The sequence below is a fragment of the Hesperophylax consimilis genome, chromosome 12 (genome assembly GCF_061612785.1).
Source record: "Hesperophylax consimilis isolate HC1 chromosome 12, BYU_Hcon_1.0, whole genome shotgun sequence".
Lineage (NCBI taxonomy): Eukaryota > Metazoa > Arthropoda > Insecta > Trichoptera > Limnephilidae > Hesperophylax > Hesperophylax consimilis.
Window position 1 is genome coordinate 33,830,932 of NC_142847.1, and position 14,297 is coordinate 33,845,228.

The 14,297-nt window shown below is 36.0% G+C and overlaps 1 protein-coding gene across 1 annotated transcript in view; it reads right to left on the reverse strand.

The window, feature by feature from the left end:
* Npl4 (nuclear protein localization 4) overlaps positions 1-14,297 on the reverse strand; it is a 60,584-nt gene that overhangs the window by 43,388 nt on the left and 2,899 nt on the right. The window contains exons 4-8 of the mRNA XM_089638365.1: positions 12,296-12,480; positions 11,539-11,754; positions 8,543-8,735; positions 4,784-4,917; positions 1,717-1,877 (exon numbers count right to left, since the gene is read on the reverse strand). Coding sequence (XP_089494491.1) covers positions 1,717-1,877; positions 4,784-4,917; positions 8,543-8,735; positions 11,539-11,754; positions 12,296-12,480 — 889 coding nt within the window. The remainder of the gene's footprint in view (positions 1-1,716; positions 1,878-4,783; positions 4,918-8,542; positions 8,736-11,538; positions 11,755-12,295; positions 12,481-14,297) is intronic.

A 14,297-nucleotide genomic window follows, 5' to 3' on the forward strand; every position in this document is an offset into this window, starting at 1 on the left:
ATTTATTGTAATAATAAGTGATTTTTGAGTACATACAAATGGAAAGAAACTCAATCAGAATGGTTTTTTGCTCGAGAATGATTTGTGCACCTCTCAAAAGCACAACAAAAAAAAGCTTACAGCAAGGTGTTTGTGGCAGCTGGTGACAGCTTGTCTGACCAAAAAACTTATGTGCGATACTAAACGCAGTAAATCTCAAGCGTGTCCGCTGGACCTAGTTCAGTGAAACCAGTCTCGGTAACTTCTCTTTTAATTTATCTAAGCCTGGAAAGAGGAAGTAAATATGTACAGTGAAACCTCAATTTTCATTTGTCATTTTTGAAGTGTCCTATTGAAATAAACTATGAATGAGGGAATATAGAAAAAAAGCTATATTCATACAAATTGAATGTTTAATTTGTTACGTTATTTATGAATTATGTTTAATATTCTAAAAAACTATACAAGTTTACATTTCACATACAAATGAATGTGACTACAACATTGTGTTTTTCAGTGGGATTTTATTCCACAGGTTGAAACGCTCAAAAACGAGAAAGTAAGAAAGATAACCTCTGTCACGCGCACCGCTGTGTTTGAATGTTTTAACTTCAATTAATCGCTCCGCCGACAACGATCGATCAATCGAGTAAAATAGTACAAAAACTGTTTGCTTCAAATGGTTGATGTGGTAAATGGATGTTTAGAAGAACTATCGATGCATCTATTGTTGTGAATTTTGTTTGAATTAATTTATTAATGAAAGAAATAAACATTCACGCGGAAAGACAATTACTCGAGGAACGGTCAATTATAATAAATCACCAATAGTGAGATGAGCTAATCACCTAAAAAGAACATTCAGCTTCGGATAAGTGGGAACTGCAAATCTGGACGCCAGATTTGAATAAGACTTATGAAGAAGGCAGAAATTAAACTGTTCTGATCAGAAGACAAGTGCTAAGACCATTATACTAGGGTTACTGCCTATTAATCATTAACTAACCCATACATCGCTAAGCATGTAATATTGTGCATTAACAATGCATGCCTCCAGCACATAGAAGAATCTATGGGATGGCAATCTGTTCAGAACAATGGTAAAAAAACTTTGGATTGGTTCCTTGCTTTGGAAAGATCCAAAGCGCATTGGGCGCGCCTGTTTATGCAGGCAATTGAAATCCACAAAAACCTCATTAATATTAATAGAGACAACTGAGTTCAGCTTAATTGTAGTTGGTGTCAAGTACTTGATGGCTAAACCAAAAGTAAATGCTCAAAACTGCATTAATTTAACTAATTATTATACTAAAATACCGGCCCTAAGAGGATTGACATGCGCAACACTGTATCACTTCTAGATACATAAACACCTACTTCATCACAATCTTCACATATGCCCTGATGATGTACACTGTAACTCTGTCCGAAATGTTGGCTAAAGAAGAAGGCGCAGCACGGCATAATACCCAAAAAATAAATCAAGACAAATGGTAAGCAGTCGAAAGTACAATGCAAACCATAGTCGGGTGAGTTCAAACGTCTCAAATGTTTCATTTGCAAGAACGGAAATCTTGAGTGACTATCATTCCACACATTCTTTCTTCCATGCTCGAGCATTACCAATTTGTTTATAAAAAAACATAAACAATATGATTATCAAGAAGAGTGCCGCACACGCCCGCTATTATACAGGCTCTCATCAAGAATGTGAAGAAAAGGTAAAAAGTCACTGACCTTGTAGTAGACATCGGGGACGTATTGCTTATTGGAGGACTCCCGCACATATCCCAGCTCGGGGGCGTCTCTGGTGGGCAGCAGGCAGTCGTCCCTCACCAGCGCCATGCATTGCCCTGTCACCTGGTAGCCCTCCATGTGCACCTGCTTCCACTCGTCACCTAGTGAAAAAAAAAAATTATATGAATTAAGATTTTCACGGCCAAAAGTAATTTTGTTTTTGGGGTGTTATGTCGTGTTGCACTAACTCCTTCTTTAGCCAACGTTTTCTTTTGCGTAACAATTGTGTACAGTATTATAGTGAGTTGTTTTGATGATGGACACTGCAATGCTGTCCAAAACGTTGGCTAAAGAAGGAGTTAGCGCAACACGGCATAACACCCCAAAAACAAATAAAAAAAAAATAAAAAAAATAATGTTAATACAAAAAAAAGATAATACTGGTAAATCTAAAAGAAACATGAAACAGAACAAGACATGAATCGTTAAGAAATGTTCCGACAGACGATAGACAAATTTTAGCACGGCCTCTATAGTATGAGATAAGCTTTGGTTAACTGTCAATACACATCTTCTTGAATAATGTCATTCGTTATGCAAAATTACTGGATTATTAACGAACGAAGCTCTTAGAATTGAAAGAAGTTGGATGCGCGATGAGTTGAATCTGTTTGGGCCGATGTCGCTATATTGGCTTGGACTTGGAGAAACGATAGTTGTTCACTTAACATTAACTCCCTTTTTAGTCTCAAAAAGTAAATGCGGACTGCCAATGCATATCTAAGTTAGTATTTCAATTCAACATTGTCAATTTATTCATATTTTTGCGTAGCTGTTTGACATTTTGAAATATCAATTCATAAACAATACCTCCAGGTTGCCAGCGTATATCGATTTCTTATCTGTATATATTCTTGTATATATCGTGGGGTTACTGCCAAAACTTGGTAACTACATTTTTTGGTTTTTTGAATTAGCGATGATTTTAATGCTTATATGTTACATAGATTAATGTCTGGAATAAGTTTGGGTCCCATCTTATGTCTAAGTAGGTTTTTAGCTACTGCTTTTTTTTTTCTTTTAATTTGTAACTTAATTTTTTTGTAATTTAATAGACAAGAAAAATATTATAAAAACACAACAAAAATAAGCATGTTTGTTTAATAAACAACACTAAAAAGATTTAAAAAAAATTTACATTATTTACAAAAACCCTGAGTTTATAAAGATGATAAAACTGAGTTTACTATACCAACTTTTGGCAGTAACCCCACGATATATACATTTACCGTATTATTTAATTAATATCATTCTTCAAAATATTAATATGGAAACATATGAACTGCTTACTGCAGTTTAAAGCCAATTAATCCACCTAGATTTCAACATCTTTATTTTTAGGTTCTACAAATATGGCACATTATGGCGAGCGATCGCTCAAAACGTTTTTGCAAACTCGGCTTAATAAGCTAAAAATCTCTCCAGTGGTTATTTATTGCATCATCAATATCAGTCTGGTTATCGACAGCGCGACCATGCTCTGGAAATCGGAATAAAATCATCGGTAGTTACTAGGGTAGCATTATATAGACCCTCCACACAGCATCCCCAAAGATGACATAGGCCCTGAGGGAAATTATTTTCTTCAGGGCCTCCTGTGTGGAGTTAATATAAAAAAAAAAAAAAAAAAAATACCTCGTTAATTCGAAATCCACGTAATTCCAAATTATATAAAAAAAAAGAGACACCGAAAATCGAGCTCCTTGGCCACCCCTTCAAATTCGGGTAGTATCATTGGAGTAAATTCGTAAAAATATAATATATTTCCAAATAAATCGGAATTTCGCAGCCAATTTCCGCCGCGAAATTAAATTAAACTGTAAATTTTGTGAAAATACAATATATTTCCGCGAAAATTTAAATTTCGCGGCCGACCCTTCAAGTTCAGTTCATAAAAATGCGATATATATTTCCGCGTGAATCAAAATTTTGCGGCCGATTTAAGTCGCGCCTGCTCATTAAATTCAAATTTCTCAAAAATTTGAAATTTTGTAAAAACTACTATATATTTCCGCGTAAATTGAAATGTCACGGCCGATTTCCGTCGTTTTAAATTCAGAAATTCGTAAAAATACAATATATTTATGCGTAAAATGAATTATCTCCGCCCTTCAAACTCGGATATTCGAAAAAATATGACATTCCAGCGTAAATCGATTCAGATTTACAAAATAATTATTCCAATTAGGACGATATATACCACAGAAAAATACTCTTTTCAGCATTTTACCGCCACGGCTTTCAGATTCAGATTTATGATTTTTTTTTGCAAACGTCGATAATTTTCGAATTACACGATCAAATTTTCGTACGCAGACAAAAATATATTTAGAATTAAGAATTAAAAAAACCATTTTGTATGAAAAAAAAAAAATTCGAATCGGGTATTTTTTTGTATTATCGGGGTTGGAATTAACAGGGTTCAGGTTCAGGGTAGTTCAGTGATTTTAGCCAAGGTGGTCACCAAAGGGGCCGGAGCTTAAATTTAGTATTTTTATTCAAATTGCACACACGGGAGGTCCCGTTACTATGATTGTCATCTTTGGGAACGCTGTTAATGTAGGCAGACGTAAAACTAACAACACAGATCTAAATTTACAGTTAACATTAGCTTCAATGTCAATGATAATTCTAATTTTATCTTACCGGTTGATTTAAGTCTATGGTAAAAACTCAATCATCGACGTATTTTATGTCCTTACATATCAAACAGACCAGTAATGTTCATGTAAAAAAAAATGGTGCTAGCAAGCGGTAAGAATTGTCAAGTTGAGAAATCAAAAACAGTTTAATATTTGAGGATGTTTAGAATCTATGATTTCATTCCAATTTCTTTTCATTGTTTTAAGTCTGGTGGATTTCTGATAAGAAGTCTAATCAACTGGCAAGGAGTCACTTCAGGGGATACATATTTTTATAATAACAATATGACCGGAGAACTAATTCAGGAATGAGTAACAAAAATAATATTTGATTGAAAATGTGATAAATTTTTTAATAAACATACCGGTGACACAGACTGTGACAAATTTAGATCCAAAATTTCCCGATGAAGCATATCGGCATGTGTTGGGATGTTGGTTCTGAAAGTTGCCTGCCATTATACACTCCTGCGCTGACAAGAAGTGAGAATTCACACCCCTGAAAATAACAAACAAATTTTTTAATTTATTTATTTGTAAGAAACAAATAGCTTTTATAATACAAAGGTAAATATTCCAGGTTAAACAAGGCTAAGCCAACAAAGTTTCTAATGTTGATTAAAGATAGGAATTTTATTTTGACTTAAAACTAATAAGAAGGTAAAGGAGGAATATAGGATAAGGATAGGAGATGCTCTCGATACATCCTGTACTCGTGCATTAATTTGTGATCGTATGCGTTACTTCGGTTTAATATTTCTGAAGGTTATTGTTAAGAATATCGATACATATTATGAAATTGTGTGTTATACTGAGCACGTATATGGGGAATATTATGCACTACAATGTGGTGCCATGTAGAAGCATCAATCAATGGTGATCGGGCTTTTTTGTGATCTTTTTAGAACAACAATCACTGGCCGGTTTTCACCCCTCAGGCTTCTGGCATATTCAGTCAGAAGGTCGGAAAACTTTAGCTTTGAAATAAAATCCTAAATTAAAGGGAATAATTCTAAACGTATCTGAAAACTAAAAACTGCGTTTGAAAAGTGATGAAATACACTTTCAACTTTTATTATTATGTAGAAATAAACACTTAATTTTTGAAATATTAAAATTTTGAATGCAGACAGAAAGTTTAAAAAATGCCTCACCTTTGTCTTCATAACACTGAACTAAAATTACTTATAACCATAGACATATGAATATTAGTAGACCTGCCCTAAAGGGACTGGGACACGGTCAAGCGGCTTGATCGCAAGCACGTAGTTTTTTTGTCTATTGTTGTCTATTATTGTCTATGCTTAGCGGCTTGACAGCCCGCATCAAGCCTCTCCGTCAAGCATGGCCACGCCTTCCTGTGATTTCGTGGTGGTCTATGTATATGTACTTCTATGCCTTCCTGTCATTTCGTGACTCGCGGCAAAATGGAATCTGTCAAAGACAAAGCGTTCTTGGCTCTTACGTTAGCTTTATGTTTGAATAAAATAATAAAAAGAAACGAATTTGGTGTCAAGAATGGTACAAGTTAAGGTACCGCTTTACCCATGAGCATTTGCAAAGTGTATTACAGGCTACAGCTATTTTTTGTATGAATATCTTGTGCGGTATTCATACAAAAAATATGTTTTCTCCATTGAAAATTCAGAAAATTATTTATTCTACAGTTTGATTAGACCTTGAAAACCGCTGTCATAATTATTAAAAAATACTAAAATACTTCCAGAATTTTTAAATTAGATGGATTTCTACAAATTGAACACAAAAACAATAACTAAGTACCTATTTTATAACAATTTTATTCAATTTATATCATTGTTTATGATACGTGATATTTATTTGTCTATTGTCGTTTGTCTATTCCCACAAAAATATAAATTCGCATCAAGCCTCGCCGCAAGCACGTAGAATTGCGCAATGCTTGCAAGCCAGCTTCGGTACACGGTCAAAATGCTTGACACAAAGTGCCATAGACAATAAACTACGTGCTTGCGATCAAGCCGCTTGACCGTGTCCCAGTCCCATAAGTGATTAAAAGCGTATTATCCCCACTCCCCATACCGGTTCCATTGGAGCCGGCTGTGCTCGCGTATGGCCTCAAGTGAAATTTGAAAACGTGACGTCATCATTCTTGTGCGAACTATGGTCGAGGCATCATCGGTTCATTTTACGAAATAACACGGCAAAATGTTGACTTGTACTATGAAAACTTGTAAAAATAGATGTGAAAAAGAGAATAAACCCAATTGTCGTATTACATTCCATATATAAGCATTATTTTACTTTATTTTAAGCATATTCACATCGTATAATATGAATCAGTTGTTACTATCACATCGAGAAACGTCTGGACGCGAAACACAAAGCTGGTTGGTTGCTGGGAAGTAAATTATGAACATTTATAAAAGTGTCTTAACTAAATACTTAAACGAAGTATTCGACTCTGAAAATAAAACCGAATTTTTTTGCCGAATTTGGACTTCGCAAATTTGTTCAAACGTGGCGAGTAATTTGCGCTCCCATGTAAAAATGTCTATTCATTCAAAAGCAGATTTTACTTTTAAGAAGTAAATGGTGATATTATAATGCGAGATGCCTATTTACTGTCAGATTGATTTATTGACGAATCACAGTCAGCCTTACGCCCTTCGTTCTTCAACAGTTGATTTTACCCCTCGCCATTATCTTCTCGTCTATTAATTCCTATGTCTGTGCTTATAACAGAATAACACATTTTATTAGACAGAAAATGTATTATAAACATTATTGTCACCTCATTTTTTCTTCATTTTATACAAAATGAATTAATAAAAAATTCACAAAGTTTCACGAATTTTTATCAAATTGCGGCCGGAACCTTTGGCTTCGTAGAGGTGTACATTTTTATTCTTCTATGGTTAACTTCTAGATTTGAATATAAAGTGTGGTAATAAATTATTGTAAGCAATAAAATTAGTTGCCAGCAATATCAATACAAATTGAAAATATCTCCCGAGTAAAAATAAATGCCGCTGACGGGAATTGAACCCGCACCTTCTGATGTCCGGTCAGACGCTCAGGACCACTGAGCCATGTCGGCTTATTTCCAACACGCCAAATAATTCAATATGTACTAGTACTTCAATCAACAATTACTGCTTATTATATTTTTTTCACCTGTAAACATTACAAATTGAAAATATCTCCCGAGTAAAAATAAAAATAATTGTATTGATATTTTGGCTTCACCGGAGAATACTCAAAGTCCCATGGACCGACATGATCACCAACACAGAAATTCTCAGGCGGGCTAGAGCAGAGAGAGAACTGTTTAGATTAATAAAAATCAGGAAAATTTCATATCTGGGTCATGTACTTCGAGGGGAGAAGTATCACTTGCTCCAGTTAATATTGAAAGGCAAGATAGAGGGTCGCAGAAGGCCTGGTAGGAGACAAATGTCTTGGCTGCGAAATATACGAGAGTGGACCGGCATTAGAAGTGTGGAGGAGCTATTCCGGGCAGCGCAAGACAAAGAGACATTTTCTAGAGTGATCGCCAACGTCGGGGGGACCTGATACGGCACATAAAGAAGAAGCAGTATTGATATTAAGGCGACTAAAAAAATAATAAAGTGTGGTGTTTTCTCTTTCTAACACCACTCAGATCATATTTCTAACCATGACAGTAAGGGAGACACAAAGATTTCTATGAAACCAAATGACCAAATTAGCCTGAGGGGTGAAATAAGCATAAGATGATGAAATAAGTTATAGTACAAAGAGAAAAATATTTTTTAATTCCACAATAGTTTGAGGTATTCACAATTTCGCCTGCTATTTTTAAATTTGTCCCGGGATAGATCCTGTTTAGATTACTAATCAAGATTCTATTTTAGTTACAAAGAATTTTGAATTATTCCTTGACTTTTAAACTATGCCGCCTTGGTGATAAAATCTATTCAAATTTGTAGAAATTTTTAATTTTAGTATTACATACTAAAGACAATATTTTTAAGCTTGCATCAAATATTATAACAGACTATAATCGCAGATCCTCAGTTCATCAATGCACGATCGAATTTATTAAGCAGTGTGGTTTTATTCTGTTTCGTGACAGCATTGCAGGAATTATAACACGAACTGACCTGCAGTGCTGCACGGTCCCCTTGGAGGAGTCCTCGCTGAGCAGGTCAGTGAAGATCCAGCCCACGACCTGCAGCCCGAGCTGCTGCGCTATCTGCTCCACGGTGTTCTCGCGGTCGTCAGGCAGCAGAGTAACCCCGTCGCGCGTATTCACCTGAGGGGGCTCGTATATGGCAGCCACTCGGGCTCGGATTCCTGCAAATAATAATACATAATGATAAGAGATTTACACCATCACTCATTGTCTAATTAACTAGTCTCAGCGAGAGATTGTAAGTACTCATTCTTCTCACACGTACAAAAGAGAAAAGGACAAGACAAAGACAGAAGATACTAGTACGATGATGTCATGCAAGACCTCTTGCTGGGACTAGTTTAGTCTCCTGAAAAGATACCAATGAACCACCATTAGTCCAGAGCATGAGCGTGCGGGTATGATTGGTACACAAGAGAAGGAGCACTTAATTTTCAGGAGTTATCGATCGAGTGAATTTCTTGAATCAGTCTTGTTTCCGGCTTTTCACGTTTCTTGATTCTGGCAGTAGACCCCCATAATACAGTAGAACCTCGTTAATTCGAAATCTAAGGGACATCAAAAATCACGAATTCCCAAATAATTCAAATTATTTTGAAAAAAACAAATACGCCGAAAATCAAGTTCCTCGACCGCCCCTTCCAATTCATACAATGACAAATTCATCAAATTACGATATATTTACGCGTAAATCGAAATTTCGTGGCAGATTTCAGTCGCGGCCTACCATTCAAATTCAGATATTTGTAGAAATACCACATATTTCCGCGTAAATCGAGATTTCGCGGCCGATTTCCGTTGCAGCCGGCTCTTTAAAATCAGATATTCGAAATAAATTCGTAAAAATAAGTACGCGTACATCGAAATTTCGCGGACGATTTTGTACGTGGCCAACCCTTTAAATTCAGATATTTGATGTAAATTCGTTAAAATATGATGTATTTCTCCGTAAATCGAATTCTCTCGGCAGGTTCATCACGGCCAGCCTTTAAATTCAGATATTTGTAATAAATTCGTAAAACTACCACATATTTACGCGCAAAACGATTTTTCTCGGCCCTTCAAACACGGATATTGGAAAAAATACATTCTTGTGGAAATCAATTCAGATTTACAAAATAATAATACTAATTAGGACGATGTATAACCACGTAAAATACATTTTTTGGCGTTTTACCACCACAGCTGTCTTTTAGATTCAGATTTACGAAATTTAATGACTTATTTTCGCAATAATCTAATTTTTTCGAATTACACGAACAATTTTTTTTTTTTTTGCGCGGAATTAAACAACCATTTTGTATTAAAAATATTTTTGGCGGAAATTTTTTATTTCGAATTGCCGGGGTATTATGTTGTTTTATCTAGCGAAATAATTACCTGCGACTGTAGACTAGTACCGTGACAAAAAAAAATTGCCTCTAGCTTGAAATAATACTGGCGGAACAAGCATAATATACATGGTGTTCGGAAACTAGTACAGGCGGGAAACTGATGAATCTACTTCACATTGAGAACCCTAAAAATAAAATAAAAATTCGATCTGATCATTTGCATTTTTTTTTAACCTTTTTTTTGGCTTGAAGGGTTGAAAAAATTTTGGAGCCGGGTCTATGCTTTGACACATTTCAAAGCAGATATTAACCTCCTAGCGACCGATTTCATTCAAATTTCGTCCTAAAAAATTACACCTTCGGACTTGGGATTTAATCAAAAAAGAAAGCTTAAATCAAAAAATTTATACGACAAAATTGACTTCAAATATGACATAGAATCACCAGTTTCCCACTTGCACTACTAGTTCCAGGACACCATGTATATAAAAAAGAAAGCTTAAATCAAAAAATTTATACGACAAAATTGACTTCAAATATGACATAGAATCACCAGTTTCCCACTTGCACTACTAGTTCCCGGACACCATGTATATCGAAGGTCTCTAAGTATACTGTCGACTCTGCATTTTTGGGAGTTTACAGGGAAGCAAAAACAACATTTGATTAATTTTTTGTTAACCAGCTGACATTATAGAATTTGACAGATTTAATAAAAATAAAAATTCAACTTATTTTGCATCAACCATAAAGAGGGAGGGAATTAACCGTTTGAGTGCCAAAAAATTCATACATTTGCTTGTAAAATGCCACCAAAAAAACATTTTTTTTTATGAAACTATATATTTTTTTAAAACCCCATAAATTCTTTGAATTTTCAAGGATTTCGATAAATCAAAATATGATATTGGTTTAGAATCACGCTGGAGGAGGATCCCTAAGTCCAGGCGTTTCGAAAAAATGAGAATTTTCGGTAGAAAAATTGGTTTCGGGAGGTACATTTGAAAATGAGTAATATCCGGTGTTACTCTCCATTTCTTGGTCACGATCCGAAGAATTACTGGAAATTCGCATCCTGCGGTTGGGAAACACAGGTATGACATCACTGACATCACTCTCATCAGAGCTACTCTTACTCGAACTTGAATTAGAGGAGTGGAAATCGTCGCTCCCGCTGTCAGACATTTCAGAGGACGCCCTCGACGTTATATTTTTTCAATTAACTAAAATAAAAAAAATAATAAATGAATCTGAAATTTAAACAGTTTACTACATACGATCTTACAACTATTAAGATAATATTAGAATAATATTTACCAACGCCGCAGCACCACACCCGACGTACGCGTGAATCAGAACACGATTGACGCAATCGACGGAAATCGACGATCGGCAATCTTCGTAAAAACACGAATCGACGAAAGTCGACAATTGGCAATCGAACGGTTAAATAGTAAAAAAAAAAAAAATAAAGCAAAAATTAATTTTTTCAGTTTTGACAATATACGCAGGGACCGTCGATATGTAGGCGCATATAAAAATTATTTTTTAGCATACAGATGCATTTTCAAATGAAAATAAAAACGTAGACTAAATGTCTATTGTTTTTATTAGGTACATGATTAGTTACCTAGTGGAACATCGGCGTGTTTCTCGTAGACGCCGATGAGGATACCGATCCTCTGGTGAGCGGTGCTGCGCCAGTATTCGAGGAAGCGCTCCACAATGTCTGTGTTCTCGAACATGACATTGTCCACGTGGCGGTACGTCTGGCGGTTCAGGGTCACGGCCGATGGCTGGCACTTGGAGCAGATGCCACGCGGCCACGGCAGGTGGTCCATGCAACCTGAAATCATTATCAAATTTTGATATTTCTCTACCTGAGGGAGAATAGCTTTATCCTGCTGATTTTCTTTTGGGTATGTTCGGAATGAACCATCTACAGGTCAGAAGGGAAGGGCACATTGCTAAACATTGCATCAAACATTTCTGGTTACCTATGGTATGGTTACCTATCTCCATCATCAACAGCAAAAACTGTTTTATCTCGCGGCCTGCAGGACGAACTTGCCAATTGTCATGCCAGTGGGGAGATCTATATTGTTGTTAAATAGAATCTCTCTGGATATTAATATGTTTAACATCAACGAAGTAGAGTTTAAATGGCAAGATCTTTGTTGCTGCTAGTATTTAATTTGCTTTTATTTATTAATTTGTATATCTTTTAAAAAAAAAATTAGAATTTTATTTGTAATGTTTTTAAAATGATTGAATAGCATGTGTGCTTAATGTTCTGCTCCTTGAGTTAGGACTCGTTTTACGCCTCGACAGGGGAGCAGTGCACGTAGCAGCCGTTGGAGTTAGTGCGGCAATCAAGGATTACTCACGTGACTTAATCCTACAGGAGATGTCTTCCAGGGCGAGGAACTTCCCCCGGTCCACTCCTGAGGTGAGCTTGCGGATGTAGGTGTGGAAGGACATGTGCTTGATATTCTGCTCCTTGAGGTAGGACTCATCGTATGGCTCGATGGGGGAGCAGTGCACGCAGCAGCCATTGGAGTTATGGCGGCAACTGAAGAACACAAAAAAAATTAGTACAATGGTCACTTTTTTCAAAAGTGTCAAGTCAAAAGTTTTTTGAGGGAACTGAAAAAACCTGTGTGGGGTTCAAAATTATGTTATTATTTTTATTTTCAGTTTTCAAGCAGATAAAACCCTTGATTCTGTGCAGAAACAGGAGGTCCGTTTGATGAACCTTTTTGAACAGATTTTTATTTTACGTTATATCAACCCAAGAGGTCCTAAGGATTTTTTTTCCTTCAGGGCCTGTCATCTTTGGGGGTGCTATGAGGAGGATCTTTTTATGGAAAGGAAGGAGAGGAAATTCTGCAAAGTAAAAAGGTATGATGGGTGGGTAAGAATCTGGGGGTCTATGTGTCTAGGAGTGACGGATGTATGAATCCCTCTCTATCACTGCGGTGCAAGGTGAAGGGTCGAGAGAGACCGGCTGGAGAAGTCAAAAGGTCTCCCTCAACCAGTCTCTCCCGATTCGACCCGCAACACAGTAGGCCGGCAAACGCATCCGCCGCCAAGACCTAGACAAACCTTACCTAATGAACCCAGGCACCCCTGCTAAGTCACCAAATGTAGCGAACCCCTTGGGGTGACCTATGGCAGGGGTGTTGGAGCACAGATGTCAGGTGGAATGTTGTCCTAGTTCTACTGGTATTTCAATGGAAGATGCTTCAAGGAACTAGTGTCACTGAGCCCTTAGATACAAAGAGGAAACATGCCAAATGCATGCCCAACACAATTGACATTTGCCATATGAGCACGGATCGGTTCCATGATATTTCATCAAAATGACAATTAAACACACCTTTAAAAAGTGATGGGTCATTAAAAGTGATGAAACAAATCTAGGTTAAATAGTTACCTATGTAACCTAGTTTTTGTTTCATCACTCTTCATGACTTTATATCACTTTTTGTAAGTGTGTTGAACTGTCATTTTGATGAGATACCCGGTCACCGAACGGATCGTATCTATGACTTGACACAGCACAGCTCGCTTCTCACAAAATCCCCAAAGGTGACATAGGCTCTGAGGGAAATTATTTCCCTTGTGGAGTTTTCCCTATTCTCATGTGAGGAGTTCATTTATTTATACTGGGTTTTACAGATGATCACACTTACGTGAGAACAATCCACTTATAAAAACTCAGTTATTGTACAATTACAAAAATCTACAATTAAATAAAGATACAAAAAATTAAATACAGATACATACAATTAAATACAGATACATACAATTAGAAAACAAAAACATCAAAAAATAAAAATAAAATACACAATCATATACAAGCTCGCTCAAGTAACACATTACATTATACATTATTACAAGTGGTAAGAGGCATAAGAAATACGAGAGGTATGCATAGAGAGAAAATTGACACAATGAATTAGCTAATATTTTTTAATAGCGCCAGAACTTTTTTTCTGAATCCGTACAAATTATCGACGAAAATATTTATTTCAGCACACTCTATCTTGTTATACACGGTGTCCGGAAACTCGTAGTACAAGCGGGAAACTGGAGAATCTACACCACATGGGGAACCCAAAAAAACATAAATTTTTTTAAATTGAGCATTTTCAAAAAAAAAAAAAAAACAAAAAAAAATATTTTTCGGTTATTTTAGGGTTAAAGTTTTTTCTGGTGTTTAGGGTTGAATAACAGATGTTTTAACCCTGCAGAGCAGAAATATTTTATGATTACACCGGGTTAAATGAAGGGTGATTTCAAAATAATGCTTCAAATCCGAGTTTCTTCATTTGTTTTACTTTCAAATAGTTTTAATTAGTTGGGTACTTTGATCTTCAGTAATAA